This window comes from Denticeps clupeoides, chromosome 2 (genome assembly GCF_900700375.1).
Source record: "Denticeps clupeoides chromosome 2, fDenClu1.1, whole genome shotgun sequence".
Classification (NCBI taxonomy): domain Eukaryota; kingdom Metazoa; phylum Chordata; class Actinopteri; order Clupeiformes; family Denticipitidae; genus Denticeps; species Denticeps clupeoides.
The window spans coordinates 3495532-3517722 of record NC_041708.1 but is presented as its reverse complement, the minus strand read 5'-3'; the positions used below and the strand labels follow the sequence as shown (position 1 = coordinate 3517722).

At 45.1% G+C, this 22191-nt stretch overlaps 2 protein-coding genes across 5 annotated transcripts; one reads left to right on the top strand and one right to left on the bottom strand.

The window, feature by feature from the left end:
* Nucleotides 1-1085: 1085 nt before the first annotated feature.
* On the bottom strand, nt 1086-6905 carry acbd4 (acyl-CoA binding domain containing 4). 4 transcript variants are annotated; one of them, XM_028967298.1, is made up of 12 exons: nt 6532-6905; nt 6376-6464; nt 6143-6263; nt 4739-4823; nt 4506-4626; nt 4209-4346; nt 4021-4109; nt 3832-3949; nt 3299-3507; nt 1938-1985; nt 1635-1812; nt 1497-1513 (listed from the first exon to the last, which is right to left on the bottom strand). In XM_028967298.1, exons 2-11 carry the CDS (start codon nt 6446-6448, stop codon nt 1678-1680), a joined length of 1137 nt encoding a protein of 378 aa, XP_028823131.1. In that variant the 5' UTR covers nt 6449-6464; nt 6532-6905; the 3' UTR covers nt 1497-1513; nt 1635-1677. The 4 variants fall into 4 exon arrangements, with proteins under 4 accessions (XP_028823130.1, XP_028823133.1, XP_028823132.1 ...); XM_028967297.1 differs by having other exon boundaries at nt 1086-1812; XM_028967300.1 differs by having other exon boundaries at nt 1086-1812; nt 4209-4322.
* Nucleotides 6906-7126: 221 nt separating this feature from the next.
* Nucleotides 7127-21722, top strand: plcd3b (phospholipase C, delta 3b). Its single transcript, XM_028967296.1, has 15 exons — nt 7127-8352; nt 9586-9753; nt 11848-12076; nt 12266-12395; nt 13305-13530; nt 14928-15129; nt 15270-15414; nt 16268-16420; nt 16504-16635; nt 16791-16929; nt 17962-18078; nt 18495-18673; nt 19514-19649; nt 19734-19883; nt 19976-21722. The coding sequence occupies exons 1-15, from the start codon at nt 8001-8003 to the stop codon at nt 20101-20103; spliced, it is 2586 nt and encodes an 861-aa protein (XP_028823129.1). The 5' UTR covers nt 7127-8000; the 3' UTR covers nt 20104-21722.
* The last annotated feature ends 469 nt before the right edge of the window (nt 21723-22191 follow it).

Genomic DNA, 22191 nt, shown 5'->3' with positions numbered 1-22191 from the left:
CGCTACCACTTGCTCCGTAATGGGTGGACATATTTCTCAGAAACAATTAAGATGTGCAGATTTATGAAGCCTGAAGACTTAAAACATAATTGAATACCAATTAATGCAAATGTTCATATGATATCGTTTAAAATAAATCTTACAATTATCCGAAAATACGTTTTTGTCAGCGACCACGAAATACAAGCGACCCTGGCGTGCATTTAGCGATTGTCGCCCGTCATACGCGAAGCAGTTCTCCTTCAACGTTGTTGCGCTGACGGCGGTGTCCGATCCAAAGCCCAGTTATATTGTTCAACACCGTCGTATTATTAATTGCTAGGCTGTGCGCGCAACATAAAATGCTCCGTTTGTCTACAGATTTTGTGAAATTGTGCATTTTGTAACGCCCTTTTGCCGCACTCTACGAGAGGTTAAGCTTAGCTGGCTAGCCATGCACTGTTGTGGTGAAGCGAGGCTGTTTGAAATGAACTCGGTTAAAGATTTTTTACATGTTAATAACGCTATTAGTTGAAAAAAAAAAAAACAATACTAATAATAATGGTGTATTTATCCGCCCATGTCTCGTCGTGTGGCCATTGAATGCTCTCCCCATTTAAGTAACCACGGCCTGTGGTGGTTAGCACGCAAAGGCGGCTAAACGAGCTAACTAGTCAGTTAGTGATCGCATCGGTTTTATCTTCTGAAGAGAAATAATGATAAATTTTTTAAAAAGCGTAGAATTCAGTAAAATAGCGAGGAGTGATCAGTTGTTTCCATGAAATGAGCATGGGCGTGTGTAAAGCAACGGAAACCGGCCACAAACAGAACTTAACTAGCTGGCTAAACTAGCTAACTGCGCTAGTCAACCACTTCCTTATTGTTGACCAGTCCCGTCGTGGCAAAAATCTCCCACGTACAATTCGGACATCTTTTTAACACCGAGCCAGCCTTAAAAAACTCTACTCATGTTGGTAAATGATAGCGCGGTTAGCTACAGCTAACTAGCCACGTTTAGCTTTTTTATTATTATTATTTTGCCTCGGTCCGTGGTTATAACCAGAGCCTGGAAATAAATTGGAAACGAAGCTCGCTGCAGGCGTGTAGCTCGTTGGAATGTGTTTATTGGGAGTTGATACGCAGACATGGGGAAATTACAGCAGTTTGACGCGGGGCTGTCTGTCTGTTGACCTCCCGCTTTCTGGCTCTTCTCGTCGGGCTGCGCCAGTTCCGAGTCTCGCCCGGACTTGTCGGAACGCATTTCACGTTTATTCCGCCGCCGCGGAGAACAAGGCGTCCACAGGAGTCGAGCATCTCATGCATGCAACACAAAAATCTTAATTTTGACGGAGCCTTTAGGATCTTATTGCTGCGAAGGTTCTGCACAAAGCCGCACCAAAACACCCCCGAATCACGTTGATATCGGAAGTTTTCGGAGCGTCGAGTACAGTTCTCCTCCGTACGAATATCAAATAAACCAATCCTAAATTGTTAAAGAACAATTTAAGTATTAAATGCACCGCTTTCACACAACCTGAAAACGTAAAATGATTGTCACCTTATCGTCACGCCCACTCAAATATCAAGAAAATCACGCAAGAGGAAACAAAAAAAAAAAGCCCCCCAAAATTAAATCAACTTTGTTCTTTTAATACCTGAGGGCTACAACCACATGCTAGGCTGCTCGCTGCCATTTGCTCATATTGACACGGAAAGTTGGGACTTCCTCTTTCTGCGGCCCAGCAGGAGCAGCAGGCCGTGCGCGACGAAGGGCCAGAGCAGCAGCAGCAGGAGGGTCTGTCCGGAGACGTCCAAGGGCCACCACCCCTCGTCCTGCACACAGCGATGCGTTTAATGCGACGAGGAGCCACACTCGGCGACGCACACGGCGAGACGTCGGTGTTGTCCCTGGGCAGGACGTTCCCTGGAACGTCTCAACTGCCGAGCTCGTTGCCTACCTCTGGCTCAAGAGCCTGCAGCTGCGTTCTCCATTCGGAGCTCTGAGCCTGTTGGGGAAAAAAATAAAAATAAATGTAAATCTAGTTAATGCATAAACGTGCACCATCTTTGAGTAATTTATTACTTCGTTGTTTAATATCTAACATGTAGAAATTGCTCCTCAGTGCAGCAAGATGCAGCCAAGTATCAGACTTACAAATCAGTAGTTAGAAGGGACAGTCCCCCTTGAGACACTCAGGGTTAAGTGATTGTGCAACACTGCAGCACAGCACATGGCGACACAACAAAATGTGTCCTCTGCTTTTAAACGTCAACCTTGGTGAGCAGTGGTCAGCCATGACAGGCGCCCAGGGAGCAGTGTGTGGGGACGGTGCTTTGCTCAGTGGCACCTTGGCAGATTTGAACAGGGCTGCTTCTTTAAACCGCGAGGCCCAGTCCCCACACACTGCTACCTGGGCGCCTGTCCACGGGAGACAGGCCGCGACTGCCCCAGTGTCCTGTTCAGGGACGCTGTGGTAGTAAGTGGGGCCTGAACCTGGCACATTGGGGTTTTCTGGTGCATAGGCCAGCTTGTTCACTATTATTTGCGAGAAGCTAATTGTGGCAAACCATCGGTTTTGAAATGGAATTGAACAGATTTGCGTTGGAATACATCCCAGATATTGCAGCCTAGCAGTGTTTCAGGTCAAACTTCACTGTGTGCATAATAAAGCCATATAAAATAACAGAAAAGGACTGCATGCATCTGTGCACAGAGGGTTAGAAGTGTGAGCAGAGGGTGGTAGTAAGCCTAGTGGGTAAGACACTCGCCTATGAACCAGAAGACCCGGGTTCAAATCCCACTTACTACCATTCTGTCCCTGAGCAAGACACTTAAGCCTAAGTTGCTCCAGGGAGACTGTCCCTGTAAATACTGATTGTAAGTCACTCTGGATAAGGGCGTCTGATAAACGCTGTAAATGTAAATGTAGCTTTTTCTTGCCTCGTGAAGCCCTGGGGCACAAGCTACGTCTTAGATCTCTGCCATTTTTTGGCACTTTTGGTCGTACTTGGTCTACAACGTTACAAATGAGCAGCGAATAATCAAGTCGTAAACATTCTTCGCGGCCGCACTTTTACAACATGCAGGTACAAGCTTATCACAAGGCATGACTGTGATATTCCATTTCTTTATTTGCTTGGAGCCATTTTGAGGGGTTTAGTAAAAAGTCAGTTTGGATGGTATGGTAAATGTTTTAGAAAATATAATGCATAATATTGGCAGCAAGCTTATGCAGCTAAAAAAAAAAAAAAAAAAAAAAAAAAAGGCGATGCCGCCAAACGTGGAAACGTTAATATGAATGCAAGCTTGGTCACCCACATTGGCTGCAGCGAGGCCTTCCACCACCTCCAGCCGCTCCATGACGCTCTGCATGTCCTGTCGGAGCCGCCGCAGGGCCAGGACGATCTGCTGCTGCACGTGGGCGCCCTGCGGGCCACCGGCCCCGCCCTGAGAGCCACCGGCCCCTCCGCCCCCCGGTCCCGATGGCAGTCCGTCATTCCACCGGACGCCGCGATGGGCTGCGCCACCTGCACCACACACATGCGCGCTTTAGTCTATTGCTACCCATTCCAGTTTAGCGGAGTATTAGAGGTAAATGGTCAATTACTGCAAAATGGCTGTTATGTAACAATTTGTTCCAATCAAATTGCTAAAGCAAAAAAAAACCAAAAAAACATGACTTATGTTTTTGCCTATAGGTTGCTAGGCAACTGCCTTGTTTAACGAACTACACTGTACGGGTTATGAAAACGAAATTGGTAATTGGATATCTTCTTCAAAAATCAATCAACGACTCTGCGTTGATCGAGATTTGATCAAATCTTTTCATTACCAAGTTGAGACCAACCCACCATTTGGGTCCCTCCTGCCATGTCTCGTTCCATCTTTTCTGGGACCAGTCCTTCTCATGGGGGCGCCGTGCCCCTCTCCTCCACCCTCGCCACCTTCACCCGCGCCCACTTGCATTGCCTGTTATGCAAAACGTCTTTATATTCACATTTAAATCTCAAGTACTAGAGAGCAGGTGGTCTGGTTCTTACCTTTAAGTTGTCAAGCTGCTCTACTGTGTCGCAGAAGTTTTCGCTCTCAGAGTCACTGGTCAACACCTGAGCATCAGTTAAAGCTGGATCTGTTTTGAGTGTTAGAATAAAAATAAATAATCTAAAAAATTTTTTTACGTATTATGATCATTTTTTTGAGCTACTGTAGAGATTGTGCGAGTTCCTACCTTTGTCCCGAGAGTCGCTCTGTGGGACAGTCTCAGCTGCTGCTTCTCTACAAACCTCGTCCTTAAGCTCCTCAATAGGAGACGCCTTGCCAATGTGGATGTTGGCGTTAACGTCTATATACAATAAACGATCAGGCACTGTGATCAGATGAACACGTTACGTTGTGAGGTTATAGGACGCATGTGCATAAATCGTCATTTACAGCGGGGGAGGGAAACAAGACATTAGAATTATAGATGTTTGCATAAAACTGACAAAACACGGATGGATTATAGGTATAGAGTCGGTGAGGTCACCTGGCCTCAGGGAGAGCAGTGCCTCTGGTGGCCTCGGCATGTCATGGATAACGGAGTACAGTGGCTCAAAGTAATGGAAAAAGGAAGCAGTCTTTTCATTTATCGGCATACAATCAATAACCTGAGGGGAATTAAAAATAAACAAACAAATATATATATATATATATATATTTTAATAAAAGACGTGATGCCTGCAGGTGAAGTCACTGAATAAGAAGAGAAAATGTTTTTACCTCCTGTGCTATTTTCTTCATTTCATCCACGTAGGCGGTCATGGCCGCTTCGCTGCTCATCTCTCCCAGCCGATTCCAGGCGTCCCTATTGATGAAGACAACCTAATAAAATTATGACCCAAAGATAGTCAACTCAGAATGAACTTTTCCAGCCACCTGATTACGGTCAGGCCATCCCAGCTTCTCTCCAAAACCATGGCCAAAGGTTTTGACAATGACAATGTTTGCTGCTTCCATTTTTATTATTCAAATTTATGGCAATCTGCATATACACGAGAATGTTATGAAGAGTGATCAATGAATTGCAAAGTTCCTCTTTGCACTGCATTCCTGCGCTGTCAGTGAGTGTAATTTAAAAATAAAAAATAAAAAAGTGCTTCACAGTCAAGGATATTGCTGCTACTAAGATTAATTTAGGTGTAATCATTTATCCGATCATCAAAAACTTCAGGTTCAAGTTCAAGAGAGGTTCAAGTGTTGTGAAGAATGCTTCAGGGCGCCCAAGAAAGTCCAGCAAGTACCAGGACACTCTCCTAAAGATGACTCAGCTGTGGGATCGGGGTGCCGCCAGTGCAGAGCTTGCTCAGGAATTGCAGCAGGGAGGTGTGAGCCCATCTCCACGCACAGTGAGATGACTTTTGGAGGATATCCTGGTGTCAAAAAAGTCAGCAAAGAAGCCACTTCTCTCAAAGAAGACACAAAAAAAAAAAAAAAAAAAAAAACAAGGAAAGACTGATATTGTGCAAAACGTACAGGGAATGGACTGCTGAGGACTGGGGTCCGATTGTTTGGGGAACCTGGAAAAATGATTGTCCGGAGTGGAACAGGTGAGCGCTACCATCAGTCCTGTCTCGTGCCAACAGTAAAGCATCCTGAGACCAACGAACGATGCTTTTCCAGCATGATTGAGCACCGTGCCATAGGGCCAAAGTGAGAACTAAGTGACTTGGGGAACAAAACATTGAAATTTTGTGTCCATTTAATCCAATTGAGAACTTGGTCAATCCTCATTAGGCAGGTGGACCAACAAAAACCCACAAATTCTGACAAACTCCAAGCACTGATTATGAAGAAACGGGTCGCCATCAGTCAGGATTTGGCCCAGAAGTTGACAGCAGGGCAAATTTCAGAGGTGCAATTCACTGCAAATATCGACTATTGCATAAACTTTATTTAATGGTCAATAAAGCTCATAAAATGCTTGTAATTATATAGGCAAAGAACCCTCTTTGGTGGGCACTTGCCACAGGATACCGAGAACAAATGCTCTCGATCAGTCGGTGCCACAAACGGAATTCACCTTGTTGGTCAGTCAGTGACTTGAAGGTTATTGTTGTATAATAATAATGGGATGGGTGCAGGCCACTGGGACATGCCAAACTACAAACTGTCTTTTGCACTCACCATTTATATCGTCCTACAGGGTCCCAGAAGCCAGGCTTTGCCACTTTGCAGGGGCCACACATGGCCTGTTTGTACAGGCCATAGAAGCGCAGCATCACATCATATGAAGGCGTGTATTCGCCTAAAAACGACGGCCAGAATTCAGACAGAGTGAAAAATAAAACCAACTGGAAGACGGCAAACTTCGATCATTGGCGTCGGTTAAGGATCAGAATGTGCGTAAAGACGGTCACCCTTCTTGGGGAGACTCTGGATGACGTCTACAGCAGCCTGAAAGCGCTTCTGGTGATTCTCCGTTTCGGTCATGTTCGGTCTCCGGAACCTGCAGCGTAGAAGAACGGTGAAGTTTGGAGAAGAACGGAGGAAGAGAAAGATCCGAAGCCTCTCACCTCTCGCGCCTGGTTATTAAACTCGTGGTAAAAAGCCGCGCGGCTCACATGGAAAGCATTTTATTTTATTTTATTTTTTTGGCGAACTTCGGTCTGCGACGCGCTGGCGCGGAGTGACACCCCACTTGTCAAAGGTCGCCCGAGCCGCGCTGGCCGTTTTATGCTCGCCCCGCACGCATCCCCGTCCTTCCGTTTAACGGACACGGCGTCGATAAATGCTTCAAATCATCTGTCAAGATCGCGGTGCGACTTTTTGGGGTGTGAACGTCAAACGTCGCTTCACTACATGATAAAGTGCATTAAAAAATATTATGTTTTACATGTTCAACCCCCGCACTTTACTGAAGTCTTACTTCCGTGTTAGGTCACGTGGTTTGAATTTACCGCAATGTGATTGGTCGACTTGCCGGACCCGCCCCGTCGCGTCTCGCATCTCGACTGTGATTGGCTGCATTTGTAACACGCCCCGCTCCGCCGAAGCTCAGTTCGTTTCAGCTGTGCACGTCGCAGCTGTGATTGGCCGCCGACCGTGAAAAACTGGACGCGTTTAAAAAGAATCGTTTTTGGGAACAGATTGACATATTTAATTTTTTGAAGTGTAAATGCAGGCTTATTGATCTCCGAAAAGGGTGCCGATCGCGGTGCAACACGACATCGTGGCAAAACAGATCGATGCTTATCAATACTGCGCACGTCCTTCACGCAGAGCTTCGTCTTTACAAAAAAATAGATTTTTATGTTGTTGTCATGTCAAGCTCTGACGGTGTAATGCTCCTCCTCGCTGGCGTTTCGTCGGCCGTCGCTAGAGGGCAACATTTCGCCACGTCGGGCCGGGAGGGAGGAGGAAATCCCGACTGCTTTACGCGTTCATGCAGAGGAACTGTGAGAAGCCTCCACGCGTTTTCTGTCGCATCGTGCTGGTTTAGTCCAAGTGGAGCCCAAAAAAATCTAAACCGCTTAGCTAGCAATGACCGATGCATTCTTTTAAGTATATACATATAAATATAATTTACAGTCCGATGTGTTGCAAGCTTTGGCCTTTTTATCCTACTGTTTCCAATTGGGAGACGTGCGAATCTGCCACTCACTGAACTAATAGAAGAATCTGTGCAAAATGCACGTACGACCATGCATGTGCATCCTTGTTAATGTTAAGCTGCGTTCGGCTTTGCAGGTAAAAGTAACTAGTTTGCCCTTTTTTACGATGTCCTGGCTGCAAACCGGCATGCAGGTTCTCGCCGAACCGGGTGAGGAACCGCTAACGTCGGTACAAACGATCATCTTTTTTTTTCACGGCTCCTCCCTCGGGGCCCGGAGAAGACTCCGCCTTCCCGGCCTCCATTGCTGGGTCTCTAACTGAACAAAACACCCCAAATGAACGAAAAGCATGCATTTAATTCATTCATTAATATGCGAAGAATGCGTGCAAGGATGCCTTCGCATAATAAAAAAAAATCGAATAACTCCTAATGTTATATTTTTTAAAATTAACGACTCTTTTGTTTGTGTGTGTCGTAATTTGTCCGATTAGAAAAAGTAATTATTATTATTATTGGTGTTGTTATCTGGAACGCTCGCTGCGCCGTAATCCGCGGCGTGTGACGTCACTAGCAGAACGCGTCACCGCCCCGCAGCAGCAGCGGCGACAGCGGCGGCGACGGCGCCCGTATAAAAGCCGCCCGGGCGTCTCCAGGCGACGGGCTGCAGGCCGAGTCCGGAGCCGAGGCGGCATGCTGGGGAAGGGGAGCAGGGCCGGCTCCCCGGGGAAGAACGGAGCCGGGACGTCCGAGCCCAAGAGCAGCGACCCGCTCCAAAATCTGGGTAGGATCGCATCTTCTACACCGGCTAGCGCGTAACCGATGCATTATTTCCTCCCGACAGTGTAGGAATCCACCCTTTATAGCATCAGCTGAAATTCATTTCAAATAACTCACAGTATTTATATCCTCTTTGGACTTCCATGGCAGTTTGTGCATCGTCTATGTCTCTCGCTTCAATGTCTCTGCCAATGTCTCTGTCAGGGTCTGATTTACCAAGACAGCCCAGGGGACCATGAACCCATGTGGTTCATCCTGGGTGATTTTTATTCTCTTTTCAGGGGATTGCGGAACCCTAGTCTGCTTAGAGGATGGAAGACGACTTCATGTTCCTCCGTCCTTCCTTCCCTCCTTTTCATAGCTCTTTAACGTTTAATGTCTTTAATACATAATGCGCGCGTGTGCTTTATAAATTGGCACCTCCGATGGGGAACAGCCAGGGGAGGACACGGAGCTGTCCCCACCGGGGGGGATTACTGTCCGCTTCTCCTGAGCTCTGGCTCCTCGTGCAGCTCTGAGCTATTCTGGGAGCCATAAGCCAAGCAGCCTAAAGTGCAGAAGATAGCGGCGAGTGGCAAAAACTGGGTCCCGGGTTCAAACCCCTCTTACTACCATCGTGTCCGTGAGCAAGACACTTAACCCCGAGTGTCTCCTGGGGGGGGGGGGGCTGTCCCTGTCACTGCCGATCGTAAACCTCTCTGGATAAAGCTGTCTAGTCAATGCCGTAAATGCGACTTACTGGATAAGGTGCTGCGGATGGCCACAGATTATCCATTTAGGAAGAAATTTCTGCCGAAAACGGGCCTTTCCTCCTGCACCATTTTCATCAAAGGATGGAACGGCCTTGTAGGTAAACCAGGAGGACCGGACCAGAAAACAGAGCATGGAAACAGCATAGATACTGGAGATGCAGTCAGGGTGCTGACATGGCGACTGCTCCTCAGCCAATCACAGTGCATGTTATAGGACGGTTGTAAAAAGAAACAACGGCCGCCACTCTGTACCAATGAAGTGAATATTGGGATAAATACCTGTTGGGTGACGTTCTGTCCCTGCCTGTGCTCGTATCTGCTCAGGAGACTGGCTTCCCGGCCATGTGTGGACGTTTTCATAAAAACTCCCATTTTACAAACACTTTACTTCTGGAGTCGGGGGATGTTTGCCGGTCGTGTTTATGTTCAGTGCCACTCGGAAGATGTTAATGGAAATGACTTTTTTTTCTGCCGTCTGACTCCAGTTGGCCAGGACCACGAGGACGTAAGGGTGATGATGGAGGGCACGGCCATGATGAAGGTGCGCTCGCCGCGCTGGCAGAGGCGGCGCATGATGAAGCTGCTGGACGACGGGCTGACGGTGTGGTGCGAGTCCAACAAGACGTCCAGCAGGGCCAAGTCCAAGCAGTCCTGTGAGTGTGTGTGTCTGGGGGGGGAGCGTCCTGTGGACCAATTTACTAAACATTTACAAAATATTTACATTTACTAAAAATGTACCAATTTACTAAATATTTACATTTACAAAACATGTGCTAAATATTTACATTACATTTACATTTTCAAAAAAATTACTAAATAGTTACATTACATTTACTAAATATTTACATTACATTTACTAAAAATGTTGTATTTATTGAAGACCTTGGACACGAGACCTGTTCACTTAAGTCACATGAAATGTTAATGTGTTTTTTTTTTTTCTTTGGAAATGGATGCCGTCTTGTTCGCTGTACCTGTAACTCGCCTTGCAGACTTGATTTTCATTTCGTATAACGAGGTAGATACACGGTAATTTAATAAAAAAGGCCCTTGCCACGTATATGTAGATAAGAAAAGCCACAAGGAACCCCTCTCATCATCTCTACCGCGAATTCAAAGGCATCCTAAAAAAAAAAAACCTTTCCTGTAATTCTGCAGACTTCATTCACCCAGAGGAGCGAGACGCAGAGGCCGTTCGCCTCTCTGATGCTGGAGAACATCCCCGCAGACCTCCAATTTAGGGCGGTGGAAACACCCAGCAGCATGGGTCTGGTGACCACAGAGCTTGCTTTCATTTCCGAGCTGCTCTGCTTTTGGAGGGCGTCGGTGGCTGTAAGTGGCGCGGCCCTGTTGGCTGTAATTAAGGGATATGATTCTGTGGGCCACGGCAGAGGTTTCTGGCGTGGAGACGGTAATCATTGCCCTGGCGGCTGCTGCATGGAGCTCCCTACACGATGGAAGGTCTGCTTTCTCCCTAATGCTATATATATATAGAGCATTTTTTATTTTGCGACGTGGCCTGGGCTGTGTGTGTGGGTCCCTCTGCACTCTCCAACTCTATAGTTTATTTTGTGCGACCCCACCCTTCCCATGCTGCACCCTAATAGCACAGCCCCACACAGGGCCGTATGGGCTCCACGGCCACACAGGGTGTGGAGTCCCACTTATTTGCACAGGCCTGATAAATAGGGCCGAGCAAACAGCCCTGGTGTTCGTTGCGATTTGTTCGCGGCCTTCATTAATGCACCGCTTCACCCCATGCGCTCAAACAAAACCAAAATACCTGCAGCCAGGATCCCAAATCCTATTTACTGAGCAACTGTCTGCGTCAAATTGGCCATATAGTCAAATGTTTAGAAATCAAACCGATATGTGTGTGTCTTCTAAATTAAGCTGGCCAAATGACATTAACTTTAACTCTACAAATGTGTTATGTTATGTTTTGTGCTGCGTATTTGCATACTCACTGCTTTTAAAATATGTTGATTAATAAAATGAATCAGAATCTGAATGAATGTGTTGGGAGCTGGCTGTAGTTGCTGTTCAGAGACAATGTCAGACAAGCAGATGGGTTTGCAGGATTTGTTAAATCAGAGGGAGAAACAGGGACATTTTTTATTTTCTAAGCTGACAAACAAAAAAAACGAACAAAACTGAAGGCCAGTTTATTCTTGCCGCCTTCGTTTTTATCAGCGAGTTCTCACTGCATCGCAGATTAAACAAATACATACAGGGTGTTACTTAGTGACCAGTTACTGACATAGTCACGGATGTAAATATTATCTTCATTTGTGAAATTCACAAATAGAAAACCGTGAAAGGTGCAATGTGTTTGTGAGATTTGGGAAATTCAAATTTCGTCTAATAGGGGGCTCGTTTTTCACCACCGCTGTAATAAGAAACGTGCCAGTGTTTCGTCAGGCAAATGTCCAAATCATAATTAAAACCATAACTCATCTGATAATTCTGTGGATCGATTTAACTGAGGGAAGATTGAGCGCTGCAGAAACTCACTGTTGCCCCTTGAGGTAGACAGTGGTATTGCGTTTGCAAACTGCCCCTGGATTTAGCAGACACCCATATCCAGAGCAGCTTAAAATCGGGGACAGTCCCCCTGGAGATGCTCAGTAAGTGGGCTTTGAATACCAATTTTAGTAAATATCTTGGCAGTTTTTAAAAATGGTCTCATCGTCATCATCAGTCATGTTTTACTCATTGAAATGACACATCCAACCTTCCTTTTGCAGTCCTGGTTACGGAGGTGGAGTGCGTGCGCGAAGGCTGCCAGTCGGAGATGCTGCGTAGGCTGGGGAAATCTTTGAAGGAGGACGAGTGCCTCACCATCGTCTTCAAAGGGCCCAGAAAGGGCCTGGACTTGCACTGTCCGAGCCCAGAGGCCGCCCAGCACTGGTCTCGCGGCATCCGGACCCTGCAGGAGCGTGTGGAGAACATGTCCCAGCCCGAAAAACTGAACCAATATCCTTCCTTGGCGCCCAGACTGCGACTCTCACTCTTCATTTTACAGTATTTTATAAACAGCAAGAAAATTGAGACTAAATGACTTTTTTTCTTGTCATACGTTTAAATGATTTAAATGATTTTACATCTACAATGTGTAGCCACTATGCAGTCAAATTTGGATGTTGTTTCTTGAACTCTTTGTACCTGGATCCGTGGCTACCTGAAACAGGCAGATGAGAACAAGGATGGGAAGATGAGCTACGAGGAGGTCCAGGGCCTTCTGCAGATGATCAACATCGACCTGGATGAGCAGTACGCCCGCAGCCTCTTCACGGTGAGCCATCTGCGTTTCAGGGCTGCACTGGAACGGAGCCGGGAACGTTTGTGCTTGTGAGCGTCTACCGTCATGTTTTAGTTGCTGACCCGTGTTCGTGGATGCTTCATGAGGCGTGAAGCCTGCTCTGATTTCAAAATGAGCCCACAGCCGAGGTTACTGATTACTTACTTTTCAGGGGTTGACACGCCTCTAAGACACTGATGTCCTTCTATTTCTCTCTATGTCCTTCTCACTGGACTTATTCCTCAGGGTACAACGAATCTGCAGTAGGTGCCAAAGCAGGGTTGGTCCATATTTGAACTTGAACTTTTCATCATTTGAATAAGCATTTGTTTTTATCACTCTAGCCATTTTTTCCCAAGCAGAAATAACCCTAACCCTGCTTTATGACCATCTTACAAATCATCAGCTTCCAAAAATCACATCTACAGGGTGGGCCATTTATATGGATACACCTTAATAAAAGTCGCCCATTGGATCCAACTTTTGTTTTTTCAATAGGAAGAGGGTCATGTGACACATCAAATTTATTGGTAATTTCACAAGAAAAACAATGGTGTGCTACCATCATGTCCCTGAGCAAGACGCCTAACCCCGAGTGTCTCCAGTGTGGTTTTAACGTAACTTTATTCTTTCATGAGTTCTTTACAAGTTTCTGACCACTTATAAAATGTGTTCAATGTTACCAACCATTCCCATTTTAAAAGGTGTATCCATATAAATGGAACACCCTGTATATTTCAACAAATGCAAATTATATGTAAATGGATGAAGCGTAATGAAAGAACTATTAACATTTGAGAAACAATCTGGCGTTTTCGCTATTGTTTAGCACATTTACCTGTGTTGCCTAGATACAGCTAGATAGGGATTCCTCGGTCACACCGGTGTCATTTTGCTCGGCAGAACTGTGACCGCTCCAAGGACGGCCGCCTGGAGCACGGTGAGATTGAAGAGTTCTGCCGCGAGCTGCTGCGCCGGCCGGAGCTGGACGCCGTGTTCCAGCGCTTCTCAGCCAACGGCACAGTCCTGTCCACCGTGGACCTCCGGGAATTCCTGCGTGACCAGGGGGAGGACGACACCCTCATCCACGCCCAGAGCCTCATCTCCACCTACGAGCACAACGAGTGGGGTGGGACTATAGTTGTTTTTGGTGGCCTGTCTTTATTTTAGCTTTATTTAGTCTTACTTTTAGTCTTTTGCGTCAAGCTGTCATGTTAGTCTTTATTAGTCTTAGTCCTGTCCAGATTCATTTTAGGCATTCAGGCTTCAGTCAACTTAAAGTGAGCATTTGAGTCTTATTTTAGTCAGAATTATCCATTACTATTTTAGTCTAGTTTTAGTCAACAAAAACTGAAAACATTTTAGTCTAGTTTTAGACTAGGAAAATTGTATTTTATTCTCTTTTTTTCTGTTTGACCCAGTCATTATAGTACATGTACATTGTAGATCAGACAAAAACATTATATTGTTGTTATTGAAAGTAAAATTGAAGCGATTGTCATTGTGAAACACTGTGAAACACATGGTGACACATCGAAATGTGTCCTCTGCTTTTAACCATCACCCTTGGTGAGCAGTGGACGGTGCTTTGCTCAGTGGCACCTCAGTGGTACTGGGATTCAGGGTTCAGCGTTTTGGGAACCGGTGACCTTCTGATTACGAGTCCGTTTCCAGCGTTATGCAGCTGAGATTCCCACATTTGGGGAATTCGCAGACTCAAGAATACACTACATCCATTCCAATGTCCGCACTTCATCATAAAGAAGTTTTGTCCAAAGGTTTTCTCCCCGCCATCAGCTAACCCACCACCACATATCTATTACCCACCACAAGTATTCTGAATTATAAATAATGCACGATCAGGAATTGAAGAAGTAACGGGTGGGACACACAGGAAACCGAAATACTGCGTAATAAATGTGATTAAACAAGTGGAAATAATGTCTCGAAAGATTTGCCAAAAATATGACATGATGTATTTCGTTATAGTTATCATCATTTATGTTTCTCCTCTTGTTTCCATCACATCATAAAGGTTCGTTGACAAAGATATTTCTTCCAAATTTTCCAAAACAACACTTTGTAGGTCACACATTTACATTATTTATCAGACGCCCTTATCCAGAGCAACTTACAATCAGTAGTTACAGGGACAGTCCCCCCCCTGGAGCAATTTATGGTTAAGTGTCTTGCTCGGGGACACAATGGTAGTAAGTGGGATTTGAACCCGGGTCTTCTGGTTCATAGGCGAGTGCGCTACCCACTAGGCTACTACCACCCACACGCCTGTTAGCTCCTTAGACGGGGTTTCACCAAACTCATACTAGTGCAAAAGTTCATTTAATTCAAATAAGAACAGCCGCCATAAATGCTATATTCATTGGTGGTTATGGCTGATTATTTGATTTTGACCCCCCCCCTATTGATCATTAATTAGGACCCATTAGGACCAGTTCCTGTATTGATAAAGTGTGTTTCCACTGAGTAAGTGGTACCAAACGAATGTCTGGTTTCTGCCCAGTACAGCCAGGAGGAACCAGTACATGACGGCGAATGGCTTCACAATGTACATGCTGTCGAAAGAGAACGACGTGCTGGACCCGGAGCAGGGCCGCGTCAACCAGGACATGAACCAGCCACTCGCCCACTACTTCATCTCCTCCTCCCACAACACCTACCTCACCAAGGACCAGCTGCTGAGCGAGAGCAGCACCGAGCCTTATATTCGGTATTCAGATTATTATTCATTACAGGGAAGAATTACTGGGTCGTAACGCACCCCTTTAGTTATGATTCTACTTTATAAATCACTCCATCTTGAATTGACTGAAATTTGAATATGAATGCCCGGCATTTCCCGCCCTGCAGAGCCCTGAGCAGCGGCTGTCGGTGTGTAGAGCTGGACTGTTGGGATGGAGACCAGGGAGAGCCGATCATTTTCCACGGCCACACCTTAACCTCCAAAGTGCCTTTCAGGGACGTTGTGGAGACCATTGCTGAGTACGCCTTCAAGGTGGGCTTCCAAACGTTAGATTACGATCATTTCACAGATTACGAGTTCACTTGGTTCACCAGGTCTGGAAAAAAAACCTCAAATGTGTTTATAACATGTCATAAAACTGCAATGACTTTAAATAGTGACAAATGTTTCTAGGACGCTCGTTACGCTAATTCCTGGAATTAAATTAATATAATTAATGCTTTTTTACAGAAATAGCTACCTTGTAATCAACAGCTTGCTGTAAGACTCAGACTGGGTGCAGTTATACAGTGGGTACGGAAAGTGTTTGCAGCCATTTGCTAAAATCATTAAAGTTAAATCATTAAATCATTCTCATTGATGTACACACAGCACCACATATTGACAGAAAAACACAACAATTGTTGACATTTTGGCTGACTTATTAACAAAGAAAAACTCAGTATTTAGCAGAAGCTAAATCTAATTTTAATCTAATACAGCCCATGAGTCTTTTTGGGAAGATGCAACAAGTTTCTCACACCAGCACTTGGTCTGCAGATCCTCTCCAGTTCTGGCAGGTTTGATGGTAAACGTTGGTGGAGGTCTCTCCAGAGATGCTCATTTGGGTTTAAGTCAGGGCTCTGAGTTGTTGTGAATCCACTCCTCCATTATTTTAGCTGTGTGCTTAGGGTCATTGTCTTGTTGGAAGGTAAACCTTTGGGTACTTTCCATATCCACTCTGTATCCAGATTTCACTCAGATGATTAGACAAATTAGCTGGCACCGAAGATTCTTTCTCGTATTTATTAGATGCCCGCCTATTAGGATCACTTTGCAATTTTTGGAAGCTACATGGCAATGTATGTGCTGGGGTCACTTTTTACAACGTCCTTGACGTCTGCAGGCCTCCCCGTTCCCGGTCATCCTGTCGTTGGAGAACCACTGCTCGCCGGCCCAACAAACAGTCATGGCCCAGATCCTGCGCTCCGTCCTTGGGGACAAACTCCTCACGAAGCCCGTCAGCAGCAAACTGTCCAACAGCTTGCCATCTCCAGAGGTCTCACTTTATCCCTATCCCATGTCTGATCCAGTCGTCTCCAAGCCAAGCAGAAATTTGTAGGTGTTTGTGTCCAATCTCAGGAGCTGAGAGGGAAGATCATGATCAAGGGAAAGAAGCTGGCCGGAGAGGAGGAGAGCTCCTCCAGCTCTGACGGCTCCTCTTCCGAGGACGAGTCAAAACCAGACGCCAAGCCCAGGACAGGCGACAGGAAGGTGAGTCCAGCTGGGTGTTGTTTTGCATACCTGTGTCTTTTGTCTGCGTCTTTTGTCTGTTGTGTGTCTTCGGTCTGTATGTTTTTACAAGTCTTCGTCTTCGGCCGTGCGTGCGTTGCGTCATGCAGTGTGTGTGCGCATGTCCTCAACCTAAGGTGAGTCCGGAGCTCTCAGACCTGGTGGTCTACACCCGCAGCGTGCCCTTCAAGGGGTTCGAGCCGGAACCCAACAAACCCCCCAACGAGATGACATCCTTCTCCGAGAGCGAAGCCCTCAGGCTGATTAAAGACTCAGGTACGCCTGCACTCATATTAGCATGATAATGTGTCTACATTTGCAGCATTTATCCAGAGCGTCTTACAATCAGTAGTCCCCCTGGAGACACTCAAGAGTTAAGTGTCTTGCTCAGGGACACGATGGTAGAAAGTGGGCAGACAGGAAACACAGGACGATTACACATGGCTTCACAGAGACGGGGGGACTATTACTAATACAGGACAACACCGCGGGCTGGCAAACACACAGAGACATACAATTAAGACTACTTAAAGACTACTTATATACAGGCAACAACCGGTGAACACAATATGGGATTAGGCAGACAACGTCAACACCACAAAACCCCAGACTGAAAGTCATAGCCGCGACAGTGGGGTTTAAACCTGATTTATGGTCTTCTGGTTCATCGGCGGGTGCGTTAACCACTAGGCTAATATAGTGCGTGTGAGCAATGAATGTCTGTACTGTAGTCAGGAACTAAACATGCTATACACACGCACACAACATGCACTGGGGTCAGGTGTTTCTAATAAAGTGGCCAGTGTCTTGTATGTGAAAGTGAAGTGATTGTCATTGTGAAACACTGCAGCACAGCACACGGGACATGTGACCTCTGCTTCGAACCATCACACATAAACCCGGACAGGCGCCCGGGGAGCAGTGTGTTGTTGCTCAGTGGCACCTGGGATTCGAACCGGCAACCTTCTGATTACAGGGGCGCTTCCTTAACTGCTAAGCCACCACTTCCGCTAAAATAAATAAAGTGGTCACATTTACATTGTACAGCATGTATCAGAAGCCCTTACAATCAGTCCTTACAGGGACAGTCCCCTTACGAAACAAACAGATATTGCTGTTCAGACAAGGATCAAGGAAAAACAGCTCTTCCTAAATAATGTGCATGAGCTGTTTTTCCCTGTTCGCATTCTGCTAAAAGCTCTGACCTCCTTTGCCACATGAATCATCATGTGCTTATACCACTCCGCGGAAGTTAATATATTCAAATAGATTTTCTGAAATGCTGTGTGTGTTCTTTTTTCTTTATAGGGAAGTATTTTGTTCGCCACAACAGCCGGCAGCTGAGCAGGATCTACCCCTCAGGTCAGCGCCTTCAGTCGTCGAACTACAACCCCCAGGACATGTGGAACGCCGGCTGCCAGATCGGTACATAGATTCCTTCCAATCTCTCCGGCACTAACCTGATAATAATGTTGATTGTGGCAAAACCACACAGATTACACAACGAAATGTGTCCTCTGTATTTAACCACCACCCTTGGTGAGCAGTGGGCAGCCATGACAGGCGCCCGGGGAGCAGTGTGTGGGGACGGTGCTTTGCTCAGTGGCACCTTGGCGGCTCGGGATTCGAACCTACAACCTTCTGATTACGGGGCCGCTTCCTTAACCGCTAGGCCACCACTGCTCCTGCATGACATTTTAATCCTGATTTAGTGCCCCCCCCCCCTCCAGAAATACAACTATTACTTTTATTTATTTTCATCCAGTGGTAAGGTCCTGTACTGTCAGACAATCTGACTGTTGACCTTTAACCCCCCCACTCATTAACCGTATGTTCCACAGTTGCGCTGAACTTCCAGACCCCCGGTGAGCAGATGGACCTGAACCGCGGGCGCTTCCTGCCCAACGGCCGCTGCGGCTACGTGCTGAAGCCCAGGTTCCTATGCCAGCCCGATGCCGAGTTCAACCCAGAGAACACCGGCGGTGGGCCGGGGCACTGCCCCACCCTGCTGACTATTAAGGTGAGTTTATGATGACAGTTTACTTACTCTACGCTGTGTAGGTTGATTCATTAAATGTGGAAGCCTTAGCTATTTCCAAGAGCCTGGACATCTTGATGTTGGCTAAATCTGTTAACCAAAACGCTCCATCTGGCAATCTTTTACCTAACACAAAAATACCTCTTATGCAGATCTTGCAGATAGATATATGGAATTCATGTTCATTCTTTAGTGATTTTTCAACACTCCTCTACTCTGTGGCGGTTATGGAGACTAAGATGGAGCCATTTAATTGAATCCAACGCAAGAAACATATTTAGTATTTGTTGTGTCACGAGAAAGTGAAGTATGTTTGATGAATCTGTTTTTACCTTCATGGCTGTTTTGTTCTCTATCGTCATCATCAAAAGATGCTCATTAACATGAGTAAATCATAAGAAAGTGTTCAGCATAATAAGCCTTCAGGAATGTTGGAGACCGTCCTCGTTGTCCAACTTAAGGTGGTGGAGAGAAGACAGGAGTGTGAAATGCTGCCATCACAGCAAAAGATCCCTGATTTGGAGAGACTTCAAGTTTTTTAAGTTTTGTAAAAAATGCAAGGTGTCCAAACTTTTGCCTGGTAGTATAAAGGGTAGTATAAATGGATAATAACATATACAGCATTTACCCGACGCCCTTATCCAGAGCGACGTACAATCAGTAGTTACAGGGACAGTCCCCCCCTGGAGCAATTTAGGGTTAAGTGTCTTGCTCAGGGACACGATGGTAGTAAGTGGGATTTGAACCTGGTTCATAGGCGAGTGTGTTACCCACTAGGCTACTATCACCCATAATAACAGACTCATTTCCTATGGCTTTTAGGTGATTTCAGGCCAGCAGCTCCCCAAACCACCTGAAGATAAACCCAGTTCCATCGTGGATCCTATGGTGTGGGTGGAGACCTATGGCGCCCCCATCGACAATAACAGAAAGAAGACGCACCGCATCGACAACAACGGTAACAGCAACGCCCCCCTTAAACCCCTTCAAACCCTCATATGGTAGAGAGTGTGTCAGCATCTTCGCGCTTCCCATCCCGCAGGGTTTAACCCCAGGTGGGACTGCACCTTCAAGTTCCAGCTGCATGTGCCGGAGCTGGTGATGGTGCGCTTCCTGGTGGAGGACCACGACTACACCTCCTCAAACGACTTCCTGGGCCAGTTCACGTTGCCCCTCACCAGCCTGCGCCCTGGTATGCACACCTCACACCGCCGGATCCGTAGCCGCCCCGACTCGAGCGGTTCTCTGCATCTCGTCTGACACAAAGCTGATTACTGCACGCAGGTTACAGACACGTGAAGCTGCTGAACGCCGACGGCGGCAGCCTCTCCCCCGCTTCGCTCTTTATCCACGTCAAGATCGGCCCTTCGCACGCCTCTCCTACCAAGAAGGCATCGCCACAGAAGGTCTGACTCGGCCCATACCAAACAACAGGAACCGTCCGGGAGACTAGTCAGCGTTACTAACAGTTTACTACCACTATTACTAATACTACTAATAATGATGGCTAGTGATAAAGTGAGAGCGAAAAACTAATAACAATAATTGTATTTATATTAAAAACAGAATCAACTGCTGTACCTGAAATGCAAAAAAAGGAAATTAAAAATGTTGTTTTCAGGAAAAAGAAAAATTCCAAAGGAAATTAAAAATGTTGTTTTCAGGAAAAAGAAAAATTCCAAAGGAAATTAAAAATGTTGTTTTCAGGAAAAAGAAAAATTCCAAAGGAAATTAAGGGGAAAAAGTTTAATATATTTCCAGCACTGCAGATGCTGGAAAAATAGGGGGGTGGGTGCTCAAGCAATATATATATATTCAGAACCAATAAATTGATAATTTGTTTCATTTTAATATGCACGCTGGTACCAGAGAAGACAACATTTGGTCAAACTTGAGCCCTTCACAGTCTAAATCTAATGCATGCATGTCATGCATATTAAAGGTGCACGTGGCCTTTATAAATTATGAACAGTTCACAATAAGATGAACTGAATATGTTATGCTGGGTGGGGTTTCTATGAAAATCAATGTAGCACTTAAAATTTTTTTAAATTTAAGTTTTTATACTGATTACAATCGCAGCTGGAATATTAGCGTCAGGTAGGCGGTAGTATTCACATTCATTTTAGAAATGTACTCTGTTTTATATTACTGTAGATTTCTGTACATTTCTTTTTATTGTCAACTGGTCTTCTCAAGGTTAAACAAGGGGTTCCTTTGGAGTCATTTTAGAAAAGTAATGGAGACCACGGTGGGCGATGTTACAGCTGACAGGATTATATGAAATGTAGGAACTGATTTAAAATATCAGTGTAAATGAAGCAGAGTTCCTGGGCAATCATGGATGTGAGTCCTTACATCTGAGACCCCGAACACTCAGGGGTGATGAGTGATTTATTCCTGTGTTTTAATCACTTTTTTTTACAAACTTGTTTGGAAGAAATCGGTTTCCATGGAAATGGAAGGGGAAATGTAGACAGTTATATCCACATCTGGTATATTTTTTACTTCTATGCCAACCTTTAATCAAGGTATTATTTCACTGTAGATGCAGTCGACTTGTTCTTATTCATGAGTGTGCCAATCTCTGCAAATAGAGGCCTGCAAAAAACAAAACAAAAATGACCGCAGTGTCAGCATGTCACAATTAAGAATTCTGAAATATTATTTCATGAGACAGATGGCTTATTCACAATGAGATATGAAAAACAGGACTAATAAATATGCATTATTATAGATTAATAACTTAAAGAACTATGCAACAATGATAGATGAAAAAAAAAACAAAGCCCCAAAAATACATCATTCATATTTTTTTCAATGTTTTAACTTTGACCCAACTAATATATAACTTTCTTGTATTGTATTGTAATTCTTGATGTGCATTTATGCCAAAACGTAGCAATATTCATTATGTAAGATGATACAATTTTAGTCATCATTAGGAACTGTAATAATGTGTCAACTGTAATGCATTTTAATATTTAAACGTTTGTTTTAAATAATGCTTTTATGCTGCATGAAAGTATACCCATACACAAAACTTATTGCAACTCATTGTGTATTTCTGCAAAATACCTAAATAAATTGCATTATGAAATGTTTGAACGACTCGCTGACCTTTTCTGATGGCGACAACAGCGCCACCCTGTGTTGGACTGGGAATTGCTCGCTACTACAATGATCATCGATTTTGCATGGTATTCAATTCTGCCCGGCTTTTTTAAAAGTGTGTTAATCTCAATGCATATGCAACTCAAATGCGCTGCAATAAATGTCCCGCCTATAGACAGTTTTTCTATACAGTTTCTTACAGTTGAGTGTTTTCAAATCAATTACTGAGGGTCATTAAAGAGACATATTCATATGAATTAATCAAAACGAATTAAAAACTGACAGACAAGTTGATAATCCAAACAGGGAGCAGAGTTGTTTTATGGGCTCAAGCTGATTATGAGAAAGTTTGAACCTTCCACTCATGCTAGTGTGGGTAAGCAGTT